This window comes from Lates calcarifer, linkage group LG10, assembly GCF_001640805.2.
Source record: "Lates calcarifer isolate ASB-BC8 linkage group LG10, TLL_Latcal_v3, whole genome shotgun sequence".
NCBI classification, from domain to species: Eukaryota; Metazoa; Chordata; class Actinopteri; family Centropomidae; genus Lates; species Lates calcarifer.
This window is the reverse complement of record NC_066842.1, coordinates 281,322-308,836: the sequence shown is the minus strand read 5'-3', so window position 1 is coordinate 308,836 and position 27,515 is coordinate 281,322. Positions and strand designations below refer to the sequence as shown.

The 27,515-nt window shown below is 48.5% G+C and overlaps 3 protein-coding genes across 14 annotated transcripts; 1 reads left to right on the top strand and 2 right to left on the bottom strand.

The window, feature by feature from the left end:
• Window positions 1-41: 41 nt before the first annotated feature.
• Window positions 42-11,113, bottom strand: lsm14aa (LSM14A mRNA processing body assembly factor a). 11 transcript variants are annotated; one of them, XM_018679468.2, is made up of 11 exons: window positions 10,809-11,113; window positions 9,002-9,165; window positions 8,761-8,920; window positions 7,964-8,083; window positions 6,140-6,481; window positions 5,212-5,292; window positions 4,542-4,724; window positions 4,280-4,454; window positions 4,127-4,165; window positions 3,782-4,022; window positions 42-3,638 (listed from the first exon to the last, which is right to left on the bottom strand). In XM_018679468.2, exons 1-11 carry the CDS (start codon window positions 10,927-10,929, stop codon window positions 3,615-3,617), a joined length of 1,650 nt encoding a protein of 549 aa, XP_018534984.1. In that variant the 5' UTR covers window positions 10,930-11,113; the 3' UTR covers window positions 42-3,614. The 11 variants fall into 11 exon arrangements, with proteins under 11 accessions (XP_018534984.1, XP_018534986.1, XP_018534985.1 ...); XM_018679470.2 differs by having other exon boundaries at window positions 42-3,635; XM_018679469.2 differs by having other exon boundaries at window positions 4,542-4,721.
• Window positions 11,114-12,232: 1,119 nt separating this feature from the next.
• LOC108885232 (transcription initiation factor TFIID subunit 4) lies at window positions 12,233-25,422 on the top strand. Of its 2 annotated transcripts, none has more exons than XM_018679480.2 (15): window positions 12,233-13,547; window positions 14,539-14,705; window positions 14,825-14,905; window positions 15,126-15,314; window positions 15,395-15,517; window positions 15,611-15,700; window positions 16,507-16,701; window positions 17,384-17,459; window positions 17,589-17,694; window positions 17,981-18,150; window positions 18,694-18,824; window positions 18,912-19,037; window positions 19,829-19,885; window positions 20,286-20,405; window positions 23,419-25,422. In XM_018679480.2, exons 1-15 carry the CDS (start codon window positions 12,356-12,358, stop codon window positions 23,578-23,580), a joined length of 2,985 nt encoding a protein of 994 aa, XP_018534996.1. In that variant the 5' UTR covers window positions 12,233-12,355; the 3' UTR covers window positions 23,581-25,422. The 2 variants fall into 2 exon arrangements, with proteins under 2 accessions (XP_018534996.1, XP_018534995.1); XM_018679479.2 differs by having other exon boundaries at window positions 12,235-13,547; window positions 15,123-15,314.
• Window positions 25,423-25,514: 92 nt separating this feature from the next.
• LOC108885233 (BTB/POZ domain-containing protein kctd15) lies at window positions 25,515-27,427 on the bottom strand. Its single transcript, XM_018679481.2, has 2 exons — window positions 26,367-27,427; window positions 25,515-25,954 (listed from the first exon to the last, which is right to left on the bottom strand). Exons 1-2 carry the CDS (start codon window positions 26,715-26,717, stop codon window positions 25,793-25,795), a joined length of 513 nt encoding a protein of 170 aa, XP_018534997.1. The 5' UTR covers window positions 26,718-27,427; the 3' UTR covers window positions 25,515-25,792.
• Between the last annotated feature and the right edge of the window lie 88 nt (window positions 27,428-27,515).

Below are 27,515 nucleotides of genomic sequence, written 5' to 3'. Positions count from 1 at the left end.
TGTGTGTGTGTGTGTGTGTGTGTGAGGAAACAGACTCAGTCTAATGAACAACTGTTTATTATTTGCTCTTAATAAAAAGCTCAGAGTTGACTGAGGCCCACAGAGGAGGACGCCATGCTGCGTTCAAAGACAAAACCTGTGGCTGTGACTCCAGAGTGTTAAAGGAAGCCTGAAGCGAAACACCTCCTCCTCACATCATCAACCAGTTAAACCCTCTCTCTCCAGCATCATGTAGTGTCTGTATCTTTGTACAACACCAGTCAAACCCCCACCTGAGGAACTGAAGGGCTTCCTTTAAATACCCCCCCCATCTTTTCAATCAGACATTTCAGTTTCAGTGGCTCTCAACTTCAAATCAAACTGAAATATGACCTGAACAAAACATGTAGAAAATCTGATTCTTTCCAATGGGAGGAGCCACATTAACCCCCCCCCCCCCGGTGTATTAGACTGAAATAATGAAACAGTTTTGAAGGAGCAGTCCAACATTTTTCTGAAGGAGTCAGATGTTCAGTCTGATCTCACATCTCCTGGTTCCTCCTCTTCAGGTTAACAGTTACATCTTAGAACTTTAAGAACCGCTTCAGTGCAGGTTCATTTCTGTTCCTAATCAATTGATCGACTGATCGCTGCAGTGTTTGTCTTCAAGCTTCAGTATCTGTTCAGATTAACATGTTAGATCATGTTTGTTGAGCCAGTTAGATGGAGTTAGAGGAGCTGGCAGGTGGATGTTGGTTCCTTTAGACAAAGCTAAGCTAAGCTAGCTGTTTCCCTCTGTTCTCAGTCTTTGTGCTAAGTTAAGCTAACAGCTGCTGTAGCTTCATATTAACAGACATGAGCGGGATCAGCCTGAACATGTGACGTCCACCTACCAGTAAAATCACCACAGACTAACACACACACACTGAACCTGGATCTCTGAGGACGTGGACTGAGGCTGCTGATCCAGCGCCAGTCTGAGGCTCCTCCGAGGTCTCTGTGGAGCCTCGAAGAGTTGAGAACCACTGCTGTGATCAAGACACTCAACAACCATGTGAAAAGTTTCCAGAAAAGAAGAGTCTGAAGATTCAAACATCTGTCTATCAGAGACCAGAACATCTGGAGCATCAGAATGGACTCTGATCAGCTTCATCAATAACCAATCAATAAAAAAGGCTCAGAGTTAATTCACTGGTTTAGATTGAAATGATGCATCATGAAAAGCTGTTTACATGAACTGATGGAAGCTTTTAAATCTGTTTTCTTGTTTTCAGATGAACTTTGACCTTTAACAGTGACAGTTCACGTCTATAAATCACTTTCTTACATTTAATAAAGCATCATTTGAAAGGTTGTTTGTCTGTGTGAACTGCTTCTGACTGAACAGTGTCTCAGGTTCCCTCAGATCTCTCGTCTTTAACATCAGCACAGTAAAACCTGTTTCCTTTTTAATGTGTTTAATCTTCGCTGTGACGTTAGCAGTTATTCTCCGACTCTAATCAAGAAAAATAATGTCCTCTACATTTCCTGAGCACCGTTACGTACTTTAAAGGTAGCTTTGCTTGTCAGGGCGAACAGGAACACACCTGTATCAATAAAGTTTCTATTTTAGCCTGTCCTCTCAGACCTCATTCCTTAGTTGCCTCAAAAAGAAGTCAGAGTATTGCTAAGAAAGTATGTTGCTACACCCAGACAGATAGCTCAATTCTCTAGTCTCTTATTGTCTACTTATAGTCCAGGTCCTGGTCCAGGTCCAGGTCCTGTGCAGTGCTGCAGGACTACGTTAGTGGCTTCAGGCTGAGTTTTAAAGGTGACTGTGGAGTTTCACAGGAACAGACCAGGTGAGCCTGTGCTTTGTGTTCATGAAGAAATTAGTGTGTTTTTAAACGAAGCAGCCCGACTAACGACTACACACAGACTGTAAGACTGAGTAATAATATTAATAATAATGATGATGATGAAGAACAGCGCCATCACCTTCAGCTGCTGAAGATTTCAATCGTCTGAATTAAAACTTATCAACACAAATAAAGTCTCATGTATTTGATTTCATGTCTGAGTTTAATGAGTCACAGTTCAAACTAAACCACAGGAAATAAACCTGGATTAACTTCAACATTACTGAATAACTCATGAAGTGCTTCAGCTTCTTTCTTCCTCATGAGAAGTGCAGTCAGAGCAGCAGGAGGCGAGTGCTGCCCCCTGCTGGACAACAAACACCACTGCACTCTGTGTTCATCCTCCTTTAACATGATGTATGACTCATTAGATTCAGACATGAACACAGAGCTGCAGCTGCATTATTCTGTTATTATATTATGAATGAATGTGCTCATTATTTAATCATTTTGTCAATGAATCGTCAGTAACAGTCCCTCAGCTCCCTCAGAGTGTGACGTCTTCAGAACAAGAACATTAAGTTTATTTAGAGAAACAGAAAATCCTCTCGTTTGTTGCCAAGGATTTCTGAGCTGACGACCTGTTCAGGCTCTGCATTCGACTTCAGCAGTTTCAGTTCAGACAGTTGAAATCTGGCCTCTCTGCTGAAAGCTGAAAGCTAAAAGCTAAAAGCCAAGTGAATATAGAGTGTAGCCCTCTTCTGTGGAGATCAAACTGCGTCTCTAACTAACTGTAACCACACAAGCAGCAGGAGCCTGTGAGCAAAGGAATAAAAAGAGAGAACGAAAACGACTGAACTTTGACCTATGATCCATCTGCCTCCCAGACCAAGTTCACTCAGAGACTGGGAGTAAAAACTACCAGAGAATCCAGCAGACGACTACGACCTGCTCTTACACTACTGTTAGGATGAGACACAGACTGAAGGAGAAGAGCTGAAACTGATCAATATTCTCATCAATTAATCTGACAATTACTTTCTAGATGAATCGTTTGCTTTATAAAACGTCAGAAATCTGGAAAATGATTCTGTAAGAAAGAAAACACAAGTGTTGATTTTTTTTTGCTTCAGAAATGATTCAACGATTAATCTATTCTGAAAATAGCTGCAGATTAATTTCGTTTCAGCTCTGGTGTGATATCAAAGCTACATGAGTAAACATCTGATGATCGACGGGGAGAAAAAGAGGAAGCTGCAGGTGAAAGGTGAACAGAGAGAGATGGTGACGGGCTGACGACAGAACGGGATCAGAGTCTATGTCATAGTAGAAAAATACATGTTAGAAAGGTGTGAGTGACCCTGTGGCCTGTTTTGGTGCTGAAGTTACAGGATATATGAACCCACCTCCCCAGATAAAGCTATGTCAGTGAGCATCACAGTAACTCATGTGGACGACCCTCGACAGCTAACAAAAGATTATCAAATACAGGTTTAGGACCGGGGCCGGGCAGGTAGTTCATCAACCAAAGAAAAAACATGTACACAGAATTATTTCAGCCACCTGGAAATTAACTTGTACGGATCTGGAATTTGTTTTGTGATAAACTGCGATGTTGTTGTTGTTTCCACCGTTGAACCATGTGGAAAGTTAAGTTGCATTCAAGCAGTCTACCCCAGTGCTGGTGACAAATATACAACTAGTAGACAATCTTCATTATTTTAGTCGACAAACTATCTGTTTCCGTTTGTGTGTGAAGAAGTTCCACCTCTGTGCAGAATCTTCCTCCCACTGGGACTACGCAGCCACTTTGTTGTCCTTCTGGAACAAAGGGCAAAAACAAAGCACACATTTACAATTAAACACACACGTCCACACACAGACTGAGACATCTTCACACAGGTGTGCACGAACAACAGTATCATCTGATCTTCTCAAATATAAAAACAGTCTCATTATTTTACCCTGTATGCTGATAAGTCGGCGAACTCCCGCCCGGCCTGGTTTCCTCTGTATCCTCCTCTGAAGCCCCCGCCTCCCTGTGGCGGCCCAAACGACCCTCGGCTGGCTGCACGCCCCCGACCTCCGCGGAAGCCCATACCAGCGCGCCCGCGGTAACCCCCCCGGCCTCGGCTCTGACGCAGAGGGATACCGAACGTCTCGGCGTTCATCCTCCTCTCCTCGGCCCAGGTCTGCCTCCGCTCCCTGCAGCAGGAGGAAACACAGGAGTTCAGATACGATGTCCTAACTCCACACCTGAGGCGTCTACACCTGTCCACTGTCAGTCACATGACGAGACAAACACTCACCGTGGGAAAGCTGAGCCTCCAGACTTGTCATTAGCTTTCCTGAAGAACAGAAAAGACAAACAGTCACTGACTGAAACATCTTTATCATGTCAGGGCAGTGGGAGAAGTGGAGGTAGGAGTGGGAGGAGGTGGGAGGAGGAGGTGGACTCGTACCTGGTGTCGTCACAGGAGATGTTGTCAAAGAAGGACTTGGACTTGTCGTAGTAGCAGTTGGGGCCCAGTGGGTCGCACTCGTCGTCAGCGTTTCCCTCGCTGTTCTGAGTCTCCACGCCAGAGTCACCTTTATCCTCTCCGTTCACCGTCTTCTCCGACTTCTCCGTCTTGTCGTCTGAGGGAGGAGAAACAGCAGCTCAGGGTTCGGCTCCACAGACAAACACAGCTGAGACTCAGAGACTGAGCAGGGAAACAGCAGAACCTTTCAGCTTCAGCTTGCTCTGAAACTCCCGGTCGATCTCCTCCTTGTTGAACTGGGCGTTGGCGCTCTCAAAGTCAAAGTCCTTCTCGAACTTCATGGGTCCGTCTCGGCGAACGTTGAAGCGCCCTCTGCCGCGGTGCCCACCTCCTCGCCCGCGGCGGTTAGCCGGTGCACCGGCAGCTGCTGGATCACAGGAGACGACGACATGTTAGCTGTCATGACAAACAGGTCTGAGGAGGTGGAGCAGAGCAAAACAAAAACCACATGGCAACACATGAGCCAACATCCACGATGGTGGAGGAGGTCTCAGTCTTTCAGGATGAGTTAGCAAAGAGCCAAGTGCAGGAAACAGCTTGGCTGCAGGTTAGCTTCAAACAGTCACATCAAACATGGAGGCTAATCACCAGCACACAGGGGGCATTCTCTGCTATTCACTGAGCATGACAACAGTGTCTGAGTGTCACCGTCTGACTCCATTGACATGAAGAGCATGTCAACCTGCACACACCATCAGCAGCAAAGAAAAACAGGTCAGAGGCGATGATGGAGCGGCTCTGAGGATGAGTGCATGGGCTCCACTGTCCAAAAGGAAAGCTTGACAGGCATGCAGAGTCTGATGGGCTGTTGATGGTTTCAGAGCAGAGGGGGGGTGGAGGGTGGGGGGGTTAACCTGTGGAACGTTTACTGGTATCCCTGCCTTCACCTCGCGCCTGCTCAGAGTCTGGTTTGGGGACTTTGTGGACATCTGTGCCTGGAACAGCAGAGTCTTTTAGTCTTCTAACACAACATCAACAGTTAAGAGAAAACGGCCCTGACGGCTCTGATCTCCTACCTTCACACACACCAACAACAACGCTTTCAAAAGTGGGACCTCTGCAACAAAACGTTAACAGATGACACAGAGTGGAAATGATGTTTACTACAGGACTGTGGAGTCACTGAGTCTCAGTCTTCAGCAGGACAGATGCTCTGAGCACAGAGAGGCAGAGAGACGAGCACTGATCGCAGGAACAGCAGGAACTTCACCTTCCTCTACATAACAGTGTGTCACATGATCAGCTGAAAGATTTTAAACTGTGGACAGAGGAATTATTTCTCTAGTTTAGTTCTAGCTGCAGTGGGTAATGAGGACTACAGAGACCATCATCCTTTGCTCTCCGCTCGCTCCCTCGTTGGAAGTGAGAGAGAACAGAGGAGAGAGATGTGTGTGTGTGTGTGTGTGTGTGTGTGGTGTGTGTGTGTGTGTGTGTGGACAGCTGATAGCAGCAGTCAGACTGAATAAAGGTGACTCCATCTGAATCTGCTGAGCAGAGATAAAGTCTGTCAGTGTTGTGGAAGTGTAGAGTCAGTGAACGCTCCTGACTCAGCACAGGCCTATTTACTGTATCACTGCTACATTCTCACCGATGACGTTTACAGGTTACTGAGGAGACCACTGTTACACTGTTGAAATGAGTCTGACCAGTGTTCCCACAGAGTGTTACTGTGCTGTGGGGCGTCTGTGTCTGTGCTCAGTGACACGGTGCTGAGGACTGAGGCTCAGATGAACCCGCAGCACAGATCAGATCAGAGTGCTGCTCTGTGGCCTGAGGTCTCACCTGAGTGGCTAAAGATAGAGTGGGTAAGCCCTGCAGTGGGAGCCCTATCTACAGCAGTGATGTGAGAGGCAGAGATGGTTCGGGGTGCAGACCAGCCCTGGCTGCTGCGGCCTCCCCTGACAGTCTCACCCCTCCGCGCGTCCCCGCCATCCTGGTGCTGGACCTTCTGGCCGCTTTGCCCGGCGGCAGGAGGGGCCGCGCGCCCATGGGTGGGGCTCCTGCGTCCGAGGCCAGGGGCCGGGGCCGTGACGGCGGCGGCGGTCGGGGCTGACGGCGCGGCCTGGATCACCTGCTCCAGGGTGGGGCTCTTCCTCAGAGGGTCCAGGCTGGGGCTGCTGCGGCCTGAAGGGACACCAGGACAGAGGTCAGGGTTAGCGGATCACACTGGCTCCAAATGCTCAGACCACATGAACCCAGACACCAACAGCACCCAGAGACAGACAGGCTGTTTAAAGCAGGAGCTGAACCTGAGGAGCGTTCACACCTGACACGTCTGAACGTTCAGTTTGTCTGAGCTGGAACAAAGATCCAACCAATCAAACTAAAGGACGTCTCCAGTTCAAGGTCCAGAAATATTTACTGCACGTTTTAATGCAGTTCACAGACAGAGGTCAAACTACATTTTTATTTACTCTGATTTTTGTTTGTGGTGTTTTATATTGAAAACATCACAACAGGTGGAACACACACTGTAACACACTGTTACTGTCTTAATCAATCGATTGATTATTTAATCAATCAAATGTAAGACAACAGAGAGAAGATGTTACTGATGAGTCCTCAGAGGCGGTGACGGCGGCTAACAGATGTTCACCTGTTTATTAAAAAGACAAACATTAATTGTAACTAAATAATCATTTGACTAAATTTACACACTCACTCTCTTGGTTCTTTTTTATTTTTCTCTTTATTGATTATTTGTAGTCATTTTAGAAAGTTCTGTTTATCAGATCTTATTCTGATTTGTACCTCCTCTGTACCTCCAAAACTGCTGGATCATTTTTAACTGTTTTGTTTGTGTCTTGTAGAGCACTATAGAAATAAAGTTTATTATTATTATTATTATTATAACTGCTGTATCTCAACAAGATCAACATCTGCCCCATCCATCTGATCATCAGCTGTGTGTGAGATGACTCTGTAACCATGGTAACATGAAGAGGAGTTTAAACCTGGTCCAAACTCTTGATTACTGTTTGATTTTTTAAAGTTACAGAGCATCAACATGTGAAGACAATTCTTAACATCTGTTTTTAATATGAGATTAGCTCACACAGCCAAAACTCAATCATTTCATCCTGAGGAGAAAAACATAAACCAACACACCAGGTTCATTTCCTGTGTGGGTCCATGCAGCTGCTGAAACTGAGACTGAATCGTCCAATCAGAGAGTCCCCTGTCTGGATAACCACAGCAGATCTTTCTTTTCTTTGGTCTGGACTAAAAGAAGTGAACTGCAGGACTACAGGTGTGAAAGCAGCCTCAGTCAGACTCAACAGACTCAGCTCAGAGTGTGAGGCCTGAGCAGGAAACTGCCTGAACAGGACATGCAGGTTAGAGAGGAGCATTCAGCATGAGGAAACTCAGAGGATGAAACTCACTGCCATGCAGCTTCTGCTACTGGAGCTGTTTCTAAAGATGGATGTCATGTCTACTCTCTCATTACTGAACCGAAAGTGTCTGATCGTTTAAACATGAGGAAAGAACCCAGAGAATCTCTGGACTCTAACAGACCCTGGTCTAACTGAGGTCATTTAGTTCCACCTCTGAGTCAACACACACATCTGTCATTTCCTCTTCCAGCGGCTTCCTGCAGGTTTTTACCTTCTGTTACAAGGGTACCCAGAGACCGCGAGTCAGGGGGGAGAGCAGAGCCAATAGCACTGCTCTGAGACTGGGTGGAGGCTGTGCTCGTGTCGCTCACAAAGGAGGGCACTGATCGTCCTGTATGGGGAGGAACAGCAGGAACAGAGTATTGAGGCCAACAACACTCAGTGTGTTGATGTGCAGTGACTGTCTGAGAGGTGGAGTCAGAGACACGTCCAGGGCCGAGCCGATCACCTGACACCACCACCCTGCACCCTGAACCTGAGGCTGTGATGATGATTCAATAAACACTTTACACACAATCAGGACATAAAGTGAACGGAGTTTTAATGATGTGGCTGAGACAGAAATAGGAAACTGTTTGGTCTATAAAATAACATGTGAATGTGTCATAAAGCCCAGAGTGTCTTCAGATATGAAGATAATTATTTCACTCTCACAGACGAGAAAGAAAAGATCCCTAATTAAAACAGCTGCTGATTTCTACTGATTGACTAACTGATTGTTTGAGCTTTAACAGCTGCTCTGACCCTCAGTGAAGCTTCAGTCAAACTGTTTTATTTAAACTTTACATCAGTCTTCTGTGATCAGCACAGCCCTGGTCACACCTGTGTGTGCACCTGTCGAGGAGGAGGGTGAAGGCCTCCACTGAAGCCATAAATCAGCCTCTCCTCAGTTTCTGTGGCATGATTTCTGTAGTCCAGGAGCCATGGTCAGACCCTGAACCCTTGGATGTCATGCCCACCTCAGTCCCTGCTCCCACTGTCTCTTAAAGCCAAAGCTCGTGAGCCTACCGACACCGACGGGTCCAAACTGAGGGGAAACCAGGGGGCTGGTGCTGAACTGGTTGTAGGGGGGAACCGGGGCCCGGTTGAAGAGTCCGTAGGAACCAGCAGACTGGAATGGGGTCGGGGCGGCGGCAGCAGAGGACGAGGAGCTGGAGCACATGGACGACTGAGGAGGAAGAGGAGGACAGGTGGTCAATGTCACACAGAGAACCACAGAAGAGTCAAACACCACAGCGTGGTCTCCTACCTGGACGATGGCAGGGTCCTGAGGAAGAGAGCATGGTGGTTTGGGCGGCTCACAGACGGTCAGGTCCTTAATGTCGCTGCCTCTGAAGATGATGTACTCGAAGGTGTCGTCTCGAGGAGGGATGGGTCTGTCGGTGGGACGGTCCTCTGTGCCGAAGGACCGAACTGTGGAGGAAGAAACAGCTTCCGGTCAGGATCACAGGTCAAAGGTTGACTGACTCATCACCAAGCAGAATATTAAACCTCACAGTCTGACTTTAACCCAAACATTTTTCAATGAATAGTGAAACTGTTATAATTTCCACCAACACAGGAACAAAAAACAAACATTTCTAATTTAATTGTGATTAATTTTCACCAAACTGAGGCTGTATGCAGTTTTTAAAAGGATGAATTAATGAAGCACATCGTATCTCTGTCGTTTGTTATATCCTCAGTAAATCTTTTGTTTCACACTCCTTTAGTGTGATTTCTTTCAAATATTAGTCTGTCCCTGGATTATATTTAATTTTTTACATTAACTAAGAGGCAGAATAAATATAAATGAAGAGTTCAGCTCATGAAACAAGGTCGCAGCACTGAGGCAGATCACTACAAACACCTGCAGCAGGTTTAAACTCTCAGTAACATGGTGTCATTGGTTCGTATCTGTGGACACTGACCGGTGTCGTTTCATGCTGTTACAGGAGACGCGTCACTTTGTTGTGATTTAGTCTTTTTAGGACCAAAGTTAAAGCCAGTCACAGTGAATTGTCTGAGATACATACTCATCTTTACAGCTGAATATGTTTAGTCAGTGAATAAACTGATAGACTCAAACATTAGCTGCTAACGCTTCTTAAATTAGAAATTAGTTTGCTTTTCTTTGTTAGATTTTATATCATCCAGTTGAATATTTTTTGTTTTGTGCTGTTGGACAAACAGACGTTTCAAATGTTTCACCTTCAACTCTGGAGAAATAAGGATTTTTTAATTTTATTTCAGGCTCTCTGAAGGTTCGCCAGATATGTTTAATACACATACTGTAATACCTGGCTCTCACAGTAATAAATGTAATTATGTTAAAGTATGTCACAGTTGTTTATAACAATGTTCTATTAATACCAGTAATTTAATCAATAATGAGAACCGGAGCAGGTGGTGTGCACACAGGTGAGTACTTGACGGTCACACCTGGCTGCTGCGCCAGATGAACTCCTGCTGAGGTTTCATTAATAGTTCGGCGTCATAATCTGTTGTTGGTGAACAGGTGAGGTGACTGCGCACTAAGAGACGTCACACGTTCAGGATGCCAGGCGGCAGGTGAAACCCGACTGAAACCTGTCCGTAAACATTACATAAACATTTTTATTCTCAGTTTGAAGTTAGTGACATTTAACCGCAGCTGACCGCCATGCTAACGTCAGCTGACTCACGTTACACACACAGATTAATATTTTTCTGCCCACATACATTTATATGTGATTTAAACTGAGCCGAATTAAGTCTTTAAGAGACTGTTTCCACTCTGTAATGTTTCGCCTCTGCAGACTCTCCGTCTGACCGAGGTACAGATGCTGTTAGCCGGACTGACGCATCTCACTGTGCCGCTTCGGCTGTTATCATGTTAGCTTACGTTAGCAGGCTAATGTTAGCCTCCTAGCTAACATTATTAATCTGTTTTGGTTGAAACCTGCGGGCTGATTAACATCATCCGCCTAAAGCTGAGTCACGTTTAACCCTTTAGTATGAACAGTGAGCACAGGCTCTCCACCCCCACAGTAACCGGAGCAGGCCGGTGCCGCAGCAGCAGCCGGGAGCAGCGTCACCTTTAGCCAGTGCGACGGTGGAGTTCTCCGTGTCGATGGTGTACAGGATCCCCTCATAGCGGATCGCGGCCTTCGAAACGAGGCTGATTTTGCTGCCGAGGTAGGGCGTCCCGCCGCTCATGGTGTCTTCTACAGCTGGACAGTCCTCACGGGGAACAGAACGGTCGGTTCCTCTGAACCGTGTGGTCAGCAGTACTGATTAAACGCCAAATGTCTCAGATAGCGTTCGTCCTGAGGCTGTGTTCCCCGCTACAACATGGCCACCTCCTCCTCCATCGGATGGCTCTGAGCGCGGGGGCTAACGGGAACTTATAATCTCGCGGGTTTACGACGCGCCGAGAAGTCTAGATCTGTGCAGGTTAGAAGAGAAAACACAGGCCCCGTGTTGACTGAGGAAACATCACTTCATAACATCACAGTGTCCCACACAGACTCTCACTGTCCACGGCCTTTATCCATCCGTCCATTGTCTACACCGCCTCTCTGTTAAGGGTCGCGGGGGGCTGGAACCTGTCCCAGCTGACACTGGGTGAGAGGTACACCCTGTACAGATCACCAGTACTGCTGCCTTCATGACTCTGGTTGTGTCTCTTTGTCATGTTTTACGTGTTTATCAGCTCTAAACTTCTCTCGTGGTTTCATTTGAATAACTTAGTCCGAAGAGACCGAATGATCCTTTAATTCACTAAAAATCAACAATCAGAGTGAAGTCTGAAAACAGAGCCCAGATCAGTGAGTCTGTGTTTGTCCTTCTTTCCCATGAATCATGTGACGACTCCTCAGATTTATCTGGTGGCCCTTTGGAGGGGCTCGACCCACAGGCTGGGAACCAGTGGACTAAACAGTCTGACTGTATCTGACAGAGTTAAAAACAGCTCCACCTGCACATTCATATAAAAGTTATTCAGTCACTGGGACAAAACAAGTACTTTAATTTTTGATACTTTAAATAAATTTAGCTCATAATACTCCAGTGATTTTGCTTAAGGAGGATTTTAAAAGCAGGACTTTTACTTGTAATGGATTATTACCAGTGTTAATACTGTTAGTAAATTTTCATATTGGTAGTTTTACTTAAGTGAAGAATCTGAGTTCTTCTCGTGTTACTGAGGATGTTACAGGAAGGTGGGCTCAGTGGTGACTGAATTTAACAAAATATAAGACTCAGAATTATTCTTATTAATTATTCTAATTATTCTTGTCCCCCATGTGTCCTCCCCTCATTGAACAATATATAATATATATAAATAATATACAATAAATATAATTTAAGAGAATATATGTGTGTGTGTGTGTGTGTGTGTGTGTGTGTGTGTGTGTGTGTGTGTGTGTGTGTGAATAAAAGAATTTAGTTTATTAGTTATTAATTGCACCTGTAACCTGTAGCTGTGTGTAAAGGCGGTTTCTGTAGCGCTGTACCTGCAGCACACACCTGAGCTCCGCCACAGAAAATCTATCTGTTCTGTTTCTATGCTCGAAAACCAGCCGGATCCTCGGCGCATGCGTACATTCTAAAATACGATTTGCACAACGGTCCGACATCAAAGATGGCGGGAGCCTCCGACCCACTGGAGGACATGCTCTTCACTGAGGTGGATGAGAAAGCCGTTAGCGACTTGGTGGGCTCTCTGGAATCTCAACTGGGCGACAGAAAGACTCCCGCCGCTTCGTATTCCGACGGGAAACGGGAGGCAGCTCCGGCCGCCGCGGGGCAGTTCTCAGGGAAAGTGCGCGATCAAGTGGGGTCTGTGGAGCCGCAACAAGGGCATCCGAAAGCGGGGTTAACCCAGGAACCCGGCGCTAATGAGCCACTCTCCGGTCAAACCCTCTCCTCCTCTACCTCCTCCGTCGCCGCCGGGGCCGTAATCACCACCGGAGCCGGGCTGCAAGCAGTTGGAGCAGCTCCCCCGACTGCTTCCCCCGGACCGGGACCCGTAACTTTGCCCACTCAGCCCGCCGCTGCTAGCTTCCACCGGGCGGCTGTCCTGGGTCCGAGCGCGGCTCCCAGCTCCTCCATCGCCCCCGCGGCGGAGCCGATCGGGACCGGGTCTCCCGGACTGCAAAGTTTAAACGGAAACGGCGGAGCTGTAAAGTTGGTGAACTCGCCCGCGGTCCCTCCACCAGCCGGGGCCAGCACTGTTATAAGTACTGTCAGTGCCGGGGGGTCCGCTATCATCGCCTCCATGGCTTCACAGCCGAACTTCCCGGTACCTCAGTCCTCCGTGGCGTCTCCCACCGTGGCTCTGCAGAGGCACCCGAGCCCGGTGGCCAGCGTCGCCCAGAACGGGGTAGACCCTAAGGGTGGCCAGCTGGTGACCCAGGGTGCCCCCTCCCCATCAGCCTCCACCTCTCAGGTCATGAACCACAGCAACCCTCTGATGCACACCAAGATGCTGGTGCCCAGCCAGCCCGTCTCTGGAAACTCATCAGTCATCCTGGCGAGTACCCCCCCTCCCACTGCAGTCCAGTCCCCCATCAGCCAGACCCAGACCGGGACCAGCACCGCCACCGTCACCCTGGCCCCTGCGGGGGTGAAGCCTGCGATGAACGGCGTGGGTCAGCCCGCCGTGGCCGTGGTGAGGCCGCCGGGCGCTCCGGTGGTGGCCACCTCCATCCAGCAGCAGAGACCGGGGCTGGTGGCGAGCCCGACCCGGGCAGCCGCCCCTCAGCTTCCTCTGGCCGTCCGGCCCCAGCAGCAGACCACCATCCAGCTGCCCCCCGGGTTCACCATGCCTCCTGGTGAGCAAACACACGGGTGATGCACCTCCACCTCACCTGACGGGTCACCTGTTGGTGGGTGATGTCACCTCTGATGACTCAGCAGGTTTAGGTCTCTGTAGGTCAGCGTCTTCCTCTCGTCCTCCTGATTCAGAGAGATACAAAGCAGCTGATGTTTATCTTCAGCTCTGAAGGTTTTTACAGAACCTCAGACTCTCAGAACATCTGGAGGAAAACCTTGAGCCAGCTGCAACAGAAACACCTGAGCTGACACAATCAGTCGACTGATCGATTGGGAGAAAAATATCTGGATGATCAGTTAATCCTGGGGTGACTTGGCACCTAACCCTAACCCTCAGAAACAAGGGTCAGGGTTAGAACCTGCCACAGTCTTGATGTTGTGATGAATTGGTTTCAGACAAACAGAGTCAGATCTTCTGTGATGATGAGGATTCTCTGTTTCATATATAAACTAAATGTTCAGGGTCAAACAGAGCAAGATGACGGGTTTGAATGAAACTGATCTAACATCAGTAATAACTGATAAGAACACTTTAGAGTCACGTTGAAACAGACAGAATATTTTTCCTTCAGATGTTTGAAGAGTCTGAGGATTCTGGAAAAACCCTGAGAACAGCAGGAGGTGAAGTTAAACCTCCGACTGGCTTTTTGAACACGTGGCAGAGAATTAGTTTTTTTAGTAAAACGAATGATCTGCTCTGTGACTTAACGAGAGGAGCTGAGAGGCAGTGAAGGCCCCTCAGTGTTTTAAATTCAAATAATCAGCCACAAACCAGCCAATCAGACACTTTCTGTTTGTCTCTACAGTCTGAGACTTTACTGGACCAGTGTGACATTTCTTAAGCTTAATAAACAGGTTGAAGTGCAGGTGAGTTAATGAGACCTCGTCAGGGCAGGACACAGAATAGTTCAGCTCAGCTCCAGTAAAACAGATGCAGAGCGTCGGGCATCAGGTGAAGGTTCTGACTCGTGTCTCCTCCTCCTCCCTCAGGTATGGTTCTGGTCCGGACAGAGACTGGTCAGCTGGTGATGGTCCCCCAGCAGGTCCTGGCCCAGGCTCAGGCCAAGACACAGCAGGCCCAAACAGTAACCAACATCGCCCAGAGACCGGCGACCCCGACGGCCGGGGCCACCATCCGGGTCAGCACCGCCACCACGGTAGGTCTGGTACCAACAGCATGGCTGATTATTATCCTTTGGGTCCTCACAGTGGACTTTAATCTGACTCATTGTGATGATGCGCGGGTGTTTCTGTTTGCCCTCGGTGTTGTCTGCAGGTTCCTGGAACACCTCAGACCGTCCGCCTGGCCTCCCCCGCTCCAACCAGGATGGTTCAGTCTCCCTCCAGCACTGTACAGGTGTGTGACTCCACTCTGAGGAGTGGAAGAGATTAAAGAACTGGACCAGAAACCAGGAGTTTCTCACTGTGACCCAGAATGTTCTCAGTGACGTTCGTTAACATTTAGAACAAATCCTCCTCAGTTACAGTAAAGTCAACCCAAATGAAGGCCGAGTCCAGAATCAGACCTGATGATGTCAGTAAGTGTCTGATCTCATCTGTCTGTCGTTTCCCAGAAGGCCATCACCGTGGCCCCCGGCGGCACAGCCGTGTCGGTGAAGATGACGACCCCTCAGAAGGCCCCGACGGTGATCACAGCGGGGGGGGTGCCTGCGGCCAAACCTGCCGGCATCCCGTCCGCCCCCCTGACCAGCACGACCCCCTCCCCCACCGCCACGGCCCCGGCCAGAGTCACTGTGGTGTCCCAGGTCAGCTGCAGTCACATTCACAGACCGTCTAATGTTCAGAAACGTCCACGCGTCGGTTTTAACTGGTTTGTTTTCGACAGGAGATGCAAGAAAACGTGAAGAAATGCAAGAACTTCCTCGCCACGCTCATCAAGCTGGCGTCACACAACTCCCCCTCCCCAGATACCTCCAAGAATGTGAAGGCCCTGGTGCAGGACCTACTCGTAAGATGTTTTACCTCACCAGGACACAGTCAGGGATTTAACTGTATTTACCTGTATTCACCTGAGTCTAACTGCAGCTCTGTGTTCCATCAGGATGCTAAGATTGAGCCTGAGGAGTTCACCACTCGGCTGCAGGCTGAGCTGAAGTCCTCCCCACAGCCCTACCTCATCCCCTTCCTCAAGGTAACGCCACACTCATCTCTACTACTACAGTACTACTATCACTACTACTGCTACTGTTACTGCTTGTACAACTGTTATAAATACTCTGCTGTCTGTTACAGTATTTATATCTGTAGGAGAAGTATTGTTGATTCCACTGCTCCTGCTGTTATTACACATCCAAGGAGTACTATTACTGCTTTTAATATTACTTCTGCTATTACAGCTACTACTGATGTTACACTGCTTGTACTGGTATTAGTGACTGTGCTGTTACACCTGCTAGTATCACCCATACTACTACTGTTAGTGTACTACTAACTAATACTGAGGAAGTATGACGGAGAGCTGCTGCTGTTACTGACAGGACTACAGGTCATACCATTGTTACTGTTACAGCTGCACAGCTGTGTTTTTCTAGGACTTTTTTCATTTTGTCATTTTAAAATCAAACCTCTGCTGTAAATCAGAGAAAACACAGAAACAACAGGAGTCAGCTGAGAAACTAACTGACCTGCTGAGAGATAAACCAAGAGCTCACACACATGTTTCATTTATACAAGAAATAAACACCTGTCCCACCTGAAGGAAGATTTCTCCTCTTCCACATCCTCGTCTCTAACAGCAGCCTCTCCAGGTGACTCCAGCTCCTCAGAATCATTTTCTGTCTGAGTCCAAACACCTGTGACTTTAACAACAAAACACTGAATCTTTGTCCAGGACTGATGGACAGTTCATACAAACACCTTTCTACATTTCCACCAGTGCAGGAATAACTCTGTTTATATGGAACTGATCTGACCACTGATCTGTCTGACCCTCCACAGAAAAGCCTCCCTGCCCTGCGTCAGTCTCTGCTCAGCAGCCAGCAGTCCCTGATGACCGCCACCCCCAGCACCTCTGCACCCCCTCCGGCCGCCCCTGGCTCCGTCACCACCGCCGCCATCAGACCGCGGCTGCCCATCAGTCCGGCCAGCAGCACCGTCAGATTGAACGCACCGCTCACAAACACAACAGCTCTGGTACGATGAGGCATTCAGGTTCATGTGAAATATCTAAACACAGATGATCTGACTCAGGCGTGTGAGCTCCTTAACACGTCTCTGCTGCTGGTTCTCTCTGGTTTTCTTTGTAGATTATAAGTTGTTGCTCTGTCTTTTCACAAAGCTACAGAGAAGAGAGGTCAGACCGGCCACCTGCTGAGTTTACAGTGTAAAAATATCTGGTTGAAAATCCTCCGTCAGAGGGTCTGAGTGTGACAGAGCATCAGAGCATCTGTCTGACATCTACAGTCAGAAGAGAAGATTTCTGCAGCTGCATGATGTTAGGAAACAGACAGAGAAGACATGCAGCTCTCAGACATGATTTTAACAGTGAAGCAAAAAGAAAAAGAACAGCTTAATATCTGAGAAGGAAGAAAGTAATTCAGGTAATAAATGAAATTCATCAGATTAGATAGAAAGTTAGTGATCACAAAGAAGTAGAATATGAAATGTCTATCACGCAGTGATGTACAGGTACTGAGTACACTGTACATCACTGCAGCAGGTGACTGCTGCAGGTGACTGTGACTTCCTCTGTAAACACAAAGAGAGACAGGTTTTTATTTCAGAAGATGATGTCTCTCATTTTCTGCTTTAAACCCTGGACTGGAACATGCAGCTGATCCAGAACCAGAACTAACTCAGTCCCTGTCTCCTCCAGGCCGTGGGCAGACCAGGAGTCCAGACTGTGCAGACACGAACACCTATCGTCATTGGTCAGACTCTCAGACCTCAAGGTGAGTCCGGCTGCAGCTGCACCACCAGATGGCAGCACCTTCAATGAATCAGCTGATCACAGAGACTCTGACTCTGGTTACTGTGGAAATCTGGATGAAAACATGTCAGCTGATGCGTTGTTTCCTCAGGTACTCTCATCAGAGGACCCACAACCATCATCGGCAAAAGTGTTGTTAACCTGACTGCTCAGGCCAATCAGAAGAAGCTGAGTGACCCGGGGGGCGGGACGTTCAGGTGAAGTATGAAGCGCGTGTTATGATCAGGTCTGCTGTGTTTCTCTCTTTACTGACCCATCAGTGTTGGACCTGTAGTTCATACATCAGCCACAGGGGGCAGCACCTGCTCACAGCTGTCAGAGCGTCTCTTCACTGTGTCCGACACTAACATTAATATCACACGTGGATCTCAGCTCTGTCTGAAGAGAGACAAACATCTCTGGTCTGTCAGAGAGAAGAACCCTGACCCTTCTTCAGGTGACCTCACCTGTGTCCTAACCTCTCTCTCTCTCTCTCATCCTCAGAGATGATGACGACATTAACGACGTGGCGTCTATGGCCGGCGTCAACCTTAACGAGGAAAACGCCCGTATCCTAGCAACAAGCTCGGAGCTGGTCGGCACAAAGATCCGTTCCTGTAAAGACGAATCCTTCCTGCCCACCGGTCTGCTGCACCGCCGCATCCTGGACTCAGGTACTGTCACCTGGACGAGGGTTCAGGTCTGAGCTGTCCCAGTTTAACTCAGGTCTCCTGGTTGTTGGGATCTTTGTCTCCGGTGGTCGAGCTGTGGTCACATTCTCTCTGGTCCATGTTTCTGTGTTTAGGTTTGTTCTGTTTCCTCTCGTAAATGTCAGCTCATCACCTGACCAGGAGCACACCTGATCCTCTGAAGTGTCTGTGTCCATTTTTAGGAAAAGGACACAGAGTTTTGGTTTTAGTCTGAAATGAGTCCAAGGACAAAAGAAGAGCCCAGAGGAGCTGAGATAGGAAACCTCCAAGCAGAAAAGACCGAGGGCTGATTATTTCTCCAGTCGAAATGTTTCATTAGATTCAAATCTGATTTAATCATCAGATAAAGAGAAGAATATTCAGGTGAATTAGTTTCTTCCAGTCTCTCAGCAGCAGAGGTTCAGTCACTGCTGCAGATTAAAAACAAAGAAAACATCTGCTCTGAGAGAGCAGCTGTTCTCAGATCAGAGGAGCTTCACTCTGACTCTGGTTGTTTGTCGTCTGCAGCTAAGAAGCTGGGTGTGACCGAGGTTCCTCTGGAGGTGGTGAACTTCATCTCCCACGCTACTCAGTCCAGACTGCGCTCGCTGCTGGAGAAGGTCTCAGCCGTTGCTCAGCATCGTACAGACGGAGGGAAGGTGAGGACAGACGCACAGACAGACTGGAGTTACAGTTACAGTCACTTTACTGCTCTGTCAGCTGATCCTCCTCCTCCTCCTCCTCAGGATGAAGAACATTATGAACAGTCATCAGACGTCCGCTCGCAGCTTCGTTTCTTCGAGCAGCTGGAGCGGATGGAGAAACAGAGGAAAGATGAACAGGAGAGAGAGATTCTGCTGAAGGCCGCCAAGGTAACACACACACACACACACACACACACAGATACAGGTGATTTCACACAGTGCATAGGTGTGTCATATAAACAGGAAGTCGTTAATTAATCATGGGCACAAACACAATCAGTCACCATTTTATTAAACATCAGTTTATACAGGTTCTTTTTAACTTCAGTTTTACCTCCACACTCTCCTTCTGTTTCCTCCTTCTCCTAAAAGTGACGACAGGTAAAATAACTGTCTAAACTGGTGAAACAAACAGATGTTTTTCCTCCGTGGTCGCAGGCGTCATGTTCTCTGATCAGAGTTTGGAGGTCAGAGGTCAAAGGTCACTGTGACCTCACAAAACACTAACTAACTGTAACTGTTAGGAGACAGGCGACGACGAGGAGGTGATTCCAGTTCAAACAAATCCATCTAAGAAAATATTAAAATATTAAACACAGTTTTTATCCAGTGTAATGACTGTGGTGTGTGTGTGTGGTGTGTGTGTTGTGTTGTGTGTGTGAGAGTGAGTGAGTGAAATGACCTTCTAAACACACACTCTGGGCTAATGACCCTGGAGTTGAAGCAGCTGATGATTAATAACAACTTTATCACTGTTCACTTTGCTCTGAAACTTTTATTCTGAAAGGCCAAGAAATAATGAGTTAACATTTGTAATTCAAATAGAACATTAATGATAAAGAACATATAAATCTGAGAACCTGGAGTTCAGAGAGAACCCTCCTCCTTGAGGTCAAAGGTCAGCAGCCTTAGCTGTTCAGAGGTCATCAGATAAAAACAGGAATCTGTTTGTGTTCCAGAGTCGAGCCCGACAAGAGGATCCTGAACAGGCTCGTCTGAAGCAGAAGGCTAAGGAGGTACGTTCAGGTTTCTGTCACACACACACATAAACACACACACACACACACCCTCTGTATTTATCATCCAGCAGACTGCCCCCCATGTGGGCCTTTGTCCTGCTGTATCATCCTGAGGCGACAGCCACACAGTCCAGTCTCTGCAGAGACCTCAGACAGAGTCCCAGGCCTGCAGAGGTCAGGGGTCATTACCCATAAGTCTCTCTGCTGAGGCCTGAGGGTGGGGAGGGGGGCAGCCAGGTGAGGGCATGTCTGGGTGGTCTGAAGAGGTCAGGGATCAAAGAGTCATAGTCAGCGTCTGGACCCTCCAGATTCTGGACTCTGCCTGGTGTTTAGTTTGTCCAGATCAAACGTGGACCGCCTCCCTCTGTGTGACGCTGTGCTGTGTTTCCCTCCTCAGATGCAGCAGCAGGAACTGGCTCAGATGCGACAACGAGACGCCAACCTCACGGCGCTCGCCGCCATCGGACCGCGCAAGAAACGCAAGCTGGACTCACCGGGAGGAGCGGCGGCGACAGAGGTGAGACGTCAGAGTCCAGAGGCTTAAAGACTGAAGATGTTCAACATTGCACAATTTCATGTTTGAAAAGCTAATGTTAGTCTATAAACCAACTACACCACGGTCACATGACGTCAACGTCTCCACCACTAAGCTTCCAACTGGTCATTTCATTTAGCTCTGAGCTCTTCTACAAAAGCCTTTCTTCTTAGAAAGTTACGTGAGAGTTTGAAAGAGCGTGAGTAGAAACACAACGAGGCTGTAAAGGTGGACTGGTGAGTAGATGGTTTTCATGTTAACGTCCCCGACAACCTCTGTAGTCTCATTTAGACACTCGTTAGCAACCGCCTTTTTTAAGACACGTAAAAGCTTCAAACATCAGGAGTGGGGGATTTACTGACCCATTTTATGTCGGAGAATAAAACCTGAAAATGTCTTGAGCTTGTGTTAAAACCACAGACCTTATTTCAGACATTTAACCAGAAACACACTGACAACAGGAAGAGCTAACATGCTAACATGCTAACTGACTTCCTGGTTTTAGGATCAGTGCTGCAGGACTCTGTGTTTAACAGGCAGGAACAGGAAACAGCTGATGTCCCAAAATGCTTTGCTTTAAAACAGATGTTAATGCCTCATCCTGTCAAAGCTCCTCCCTGCAGCAGGGGGCGCCACCATTGAGAGGCAGCTCTGTGTGTGTGTGTATGTGTGTGTGTCTGACGTCAGCTCAGAGACGACCTCAGTAACGATGACGGCACAGAAACACACACTCCTGACCTTTAACACACACACACAGGCAGTGAATGTGACCAAAGCTGAGTGAAGGGGGTCAGAGTCTGCCTGGAGGTTTGTTATGGGTGTGACGCCCCCCTCCCCTCCCCTCCCCTCCCCCTCTCCCTCCAGGGCAGCCATAGATTTCAGCTCTGCAGAAATGAGCTTGGGGCTGAGTGTTGGACTGGGGTGGGGGTGGGGGGCTGTCATGGCCTGGGGGGTGCCATGACAGCCCCCCTGCCTCGTGCCCCCCCCCCCCCACACACACACACACACATCCCGCCTGAGGCTCAACCCCCAGCAGTCCCAGACAATGACAGCAGAGTGATGAGGGGGGAGGGGAGGGAGAAGGGGGAGGGAGGGGGAGAAACCCTGCGGAGAAATCCAACATTTGAGGGGCAATGAACTCTGGGAAATGTGGACTATGTGCTGGCCTGAGATCAGAGGAGCAGCTGTGGAAAAAACCATCGGAATCAACTTTATTTAAAAAACCTCAGTCACTGAAATGTGAAAGCTTTTCTCTGGTTATTAAACATTCATCTGGTTTTAAAGTGTTTTACATTCCCTGACCTCTGACCTCTGAGCTGACGCACAGACTCCACAGAGATCCTCTCCTGATGAGGAGGTTTCTCTGGAAACTTCCAGCACAAATGATTCTCTGTTCTCTGAGCCTCCCTGGCTGCTTTGTCTATCTAATCTGCCCCGGAGCTGTCGCAGTACGCCCTTTAGCTCCCGACTGCAGGCCCGATCAGGCTTCAGATAGTCCCATCCGCCCCCACCCTGACGCCCCGAGGCCTCAGCCTGTTATGAATACAGGCTGTGGAGGCAGCAGCTTTTTGTTCTCACTGAAAAACAACAAATAACCTGCTTCACTGTTTTGAGCTCCTGAGGTCAGAGGAGACGGGTTCTCCTGTCTCACATCATTCATCATGTTTCAGCTCTTCACTGCTGCACATGATCATCACTCCTGATAATTCATGACTGAACCACAGACCAGAACAGTCTGGACTGAGGACAGCTCGTGGTCAGGGATGGAACACAGAGTCTAAGAAGCAGCAGAAACCTGAAGGACTGAGTTCAGACCCTGAAGTCTCTGTAGGCAGCAGCAGAGACCTGGATCAGACTCAGGCGGCCATGTTTAACCAGAGGAGGTGAAACTGAAGAGAGGAACAGATCAGAGGCCTCTTCTTCTTCTGTGGTGGTTTAACTGCAGCAGTTTTCTATATATTCTCAGTATGATGTTTAAGGTGTGTGTGTGTACACGGTGTGTGTCAGCGCAGAGGCCACGCCTGTGGGTGTGTGTGGAGGTTAACATGGCTGCAGGCTGTGTGGCTTCATAATGCTGTGATTGTGTTCCTGTATGGACCTGGAGCTTCATTCCTATCCTGTGCTGTCAGCTCTGCCTCCAGGCTCCGAGCTGCAGTCAGCTGTACAGTACGAGTGGAGGGTGGAGTCAGGCTCTGATACAACACAGCAGCTAAATCTCAGGCCTCAGGAACCAGGTCAGTTTAATGTTCAGTCACACTGAGATCGTCTGTTTGAAAACCTTCACCTTTAACTGAGCCACTGAAGCTGAACAATAAAACCAACAACACAGAACAGAAATCCTTCACCAGCCCCATTATTCGGGGGGGGGACCTGGAACAGAACTGGGATCAGGTAGAGTGGCAGCATCAGCCTTGACTGGTCAGGTTGAGCTCGAACAGTCAGTGGTTTCCAGTCACAGATTCAGAGTCTGCAGACAGGTGACAGGTGTTTCATCATATTTAACCAGATCTGGTTTCTGGACCCCACTCCAAGTTGGTTCAGTCCCCAAACCACCCCACCCCACCCCACCCCGTACCTGTCCTGGTTTTAATTGGGGCTCCTGTCAGAGGCCTCGGCCCTCAGCTGGCCTCAGGACGTTTCAGCAGCCTGGGAACTGAGGTGTTTGTGTGAGGAGGTGTTTGACAGACTTGTTGGAGCAGAGGAGCTGAGGGTGAGTGGTAGCTGCAGGCGCGGGGCGTTACCTGTCCTCAGGCTGCAGACACACCTGAGACGTGAAGGTGTGGTGATCCTCCTGCAGGTCTGGACTCAGTGAGTGATTAAAGCAGTGTGGGAGATGAGTTCAAGCTGTGACTGATGATTCAGCAGATTCACAGTCCACACTGGTTTCATGTTTACACCTTCATCTGTCACCAGGTTCACAGAGTCTGTCTGAGGCCGGCTGAGGTGACACAGTCCTGCTCAGACCTGCTCTAACTCTCCTCTGTCTCCCCCTCAGGTGGCATCGGGTTCAGGTGCAGGCTCCTCCTCTTCCTCCTCCTCCCGTCAGCAGCTCCGTCAGCGGATCACACGAGTTAACCTCAGGGACTTCATCTTCTGTCTGGAGCAGGACCGCAGCACAGCTCGCTCTCTGATGCTCTACAAGGCTCTGCTGAAATAAGGAGAGGGCCCCCTGCAGGTCACAGACTGGATTACACCTCACCTCCTCCACCTCCTCCTCCTCAGTCCCTGTAGCTCCTCTCAGTCTGTTCTCCATCCTCCTCATGTGTCTAAGCTCGTCCAGGTGTCTGGATTTCACCTGCACATTCTCAGCTCCGTGTCTCTGCCAGGTGTTCAGTTCAGAGGTTTGAGGACGTGGTGACTCAGGTGTGACCTGAAGTCACAGCAGGTAAACTGATTAAAGCCAGGTGAGAGCAGGTTGTCACTGTTGGACTGATGATGTATCCAGATTTCTGATCAGACTCATCCTCAGACCGACCCCCACGCTCACTCAGGTGACCTCACCTGTCTCACCAGAGTCGTGTTTAAACTCATTGTGGTGCCCCCCCCCCCCCGGCTGAATAATGTGCAGGTGTGAACCTCAGCACCGTGTCGTGTTGTTGTCCAGACTCCGTTCAGACTCCAGCGCTGTACCTGCACAGGTGCCTTCTAGTCTCAGTCTCCACTTCCTGTCCCTGTCTGGCTGTTCATAGCCCACTCAGGACGCCGGGCTCATGGGCTCCTCGGTTCGTTTGTTTTTAAAGTTTGCTGACACTCAGCCCTCACTCTGGTTTTTCTTTGTTCGGTCGTCTGCAGCTGCTCGGAGGATCAGAACGAGCGGAGGACATTTGAGCGTCGTGTCGTCCGAGACATGTTTGGACTGTGAAGCTGCGACAGGGAAACAACAGTTAGTCCACCATTTTAATGTGTGTGTGTGTGAGTGTGTGAGATAATCATGCTGAAACAGTCGACAGACCTGAGAGGTTAAAGGGTTAAAGGAGCAGTTCAACATTTAGAAAATCCTCAGATTCAGATCCTGAATCCTGAATCCTCTCCTGTGAGGAAACAGGAGAGTAACTCCACCTGTCAGGAGCTGATCATGTGACCACCAGCTGTGGGTCACTGTCACGTTAATTCGTCTCAAACGAGTCGACGTTTGCCACCAAGTCACTTCAGATAAAAGACAGGAAGTCAAAGCAGGGACTGAAACTATTGATCATTTTCTAATTAATCAATGAAGCATCTTTAATTTGTGAGACCTCCGTCTACAGCTGCTTTTAGCTGCTTTTAATGAAAGTTGTTTTTAATAAGTCGTCAGTGAAGGTTTAAATGTATCAGCTGATCTGAGTTCAGACACAGAGAGATGAGGACAGATGTTTAACAGCTGCTGAACAGACACATTCACCCTCCAAAACATCCATCTGATTTATGCTAACTTTTCCACTCTGTATGCTAAGCTAAGCTAACCAGCTGCCGTAGCTTCTCGTTAGCATCCAGAGGATTTCAATGTTGAACTGCTCCTTTAAAGCTCGTTAATCACAGGAGCTGGTTCTCCTTCACTCGACTCACTCAGGCTCATCAAGGCTCAAACTCCACATCAAACATTCCTGCCCCCCCCCAGCTGACATGTGATTAACCTCTGATGATGTGAGCTCTCAGTCGACCTGTTGGAGACGTGGATTTGTCCGAGTCGTAGACAGATGCAGTTTTTTTGGCTTCACAGTTTTTCTGCTTGTTTGGAGCGGACGTGGAAACGTGAAGGTTTTTAACGCTTTAAATGGTTTTTTCTTTCCTCCCTCATGTTATCGGGCATTTGGTTTGTACAGTATCAGGGTCTACCTGAGGCCGCGGTGTGTTCAGGGTCTGGCCCGGCTCGAGTTTCATCTGTTGGAAGGACACAATTTTTGCGACTATTTATATTTCCTACATTCTGTACTCAATCCTGACGCATTTCAGGCAATGCAATTTTACAGTTGTTTGTACCTTTGCAAAAAAATGAAATAAAGAAAATGATAAAGAAACAGATTTGACTTCATGTGACTGAAAACGTCAGAAACTGGTTTTTATCTCTGAACAGAAGAAAATCGACACAAAGGAAAAGAAAAACTTTAAATATACATTTTGAAAAGTTTTATAAAAAAACATTAAATTATAAAAAGGAGCTTTCATTGGTTCAAACTCACATGATTTTCACCTGCTGCTCTGATCAAAGATTCTCATTACAAACAGTATTTACAGGTGATCAGTCTGTTTCCTGTCACATGACTTTACACAGCGTTCATCATTATCAGGCTCCACAGCCTCTGATCCACACTGAAGAGGTCAAAGGTCACACAGAGTCCTGTGATGCTTCGAGTCTTCAGGTGAGATGTTCTCCAGGTGTCCTCAGGTCCTCAGTCCAGAGGTTCCTGTTTGATCCGGATCGGGGTGCTGGTGATGGACTGGCTATGCCTCAGGTCACGACACAAGACGTACTCGCTGAACTGGGACGAGTCGACCCCCCCGCCGCAGGACGCCTTGATGCTGAAGCCTTTCTGGAACAGACGCTCCAGGACCTGAGGGTCAGAGACGTTCAGGTGAACTCAGGTGAGACAACAGACACATTTAAAGGAGCAGTTCAGCATTTATCTTCAGAGCGGTTCCTTATAAGTCAAACACAGTAGTTGAGTAAATGTACTTGATTACTCTGCTCCACAGGTAAATTTTTATTTCTGTTTGTTTTTAAATCTCAGGCCGATTAAAAATATAAAAACACATCGATCAGAAAGGAAACGAGTTCAGACATTAAAGGGTCAGTTCACCCAAATCACAAAAACCAGTGGAGCCCTTTCCTGTCAGATGTGACCTCTGACCTGCAGTTCTGAACCTGTTCAGGTCTGTGGATCTGGAGCCAACACAGTGAGTCCAGATTAAATCCAGACCTGGACACGCAAACTAACCCTGCTGCAGTCCACCCCCCAGACTGACCTGGACTGAGTTGAGTCTGCAGTATCCGTTGAGGGGGAAGCGGATGACGTGGGTGGGGTCCTGGTTCCAGCCAGCGGTGACAGAGTTACACATGACGTCTCCGGTCTCGGGGAAGATCTCCTCGATCAGGACCTTCTCCCCGCTCAGAGCGATCCTCTCCCCCAGGTCCGGAGTCACCCGCACCACCAGGCACTCGCAGGGCGCCACCCGCTGGGCCTCCCGCTCCGCCTGCCAGCGCTCCAACTCCCGCACCATCGGGGTCAGCTGGTAGTACCGCGCCTCCTCGTACAGCTGGGTGAAGTCCTGAGAGAGGAGAGAGAGGAGGAGCTGAGTGTAACAGACCTGAAACATGGATTCACCTGACGGAGCTGAGGAGGAGAAATATTAAAGACGAGGAGGAGAAGAGGAAGAAAACAGAAAGAGAGAGAGAAGAGAGAGGTGAGGAAAGAAAGAGAAGAGAGGGAGGGAAACAATGAGAGGAGTTCATCCCTGACTCAACAGCTGATTCTGTCTCTGTTCACCTCCTGCTCTGTCTGTCTGCACGACAGAGGGTTTAGCTTTTATTCTGAAAGGATTGCAACAGGAAACAATTCTCTGAGCGCTGCATTCAGGGCCCCTCAGCTGCTGCCGTAGAGACAGAGACTCTAACACACTGACAATAATAACGGATGGAAAGAACAAAGCTGAAGTAAACAACACATCCTCCACCACCTCCTCCACCTCCTCCTCCTCCTCCTCCTCCCTCTCCTCCTCAATAACAGTGAAGTGATGCTTCATCATCAGAAACTCCTGCAGCAGAGGGTCTCTGTCAGTGAGGAGGAGGAGAGGGAGGAGAGGGAGGAGAGGGAGGTGCAGGCTCCTGTTTTGTCTCCTTACTGATCCGGACGGGGAGCTGCTGCTGTCGCCCCCGAGGCCTCAGGCTGTATCAAAGCCTCGCCTCCTCCTCCTCCTCCTCCTCCTCCTCCTCCTCCTCCTCCTCCTCCTCCTCCTCACAGGCTGGGAGCGAGGGATAGATGTGTTTTATAAAGAGAGGTTGTGTCCACAGGCAGTTTTAGTCATCGTGAGCAGAGCAGCAGAAAAACAGACAGAGCTGGTTCACTACAGAGAGAGAGAGAGAGAGAGAGAGAGAGAGAGAGAGAGAGAGGAGAG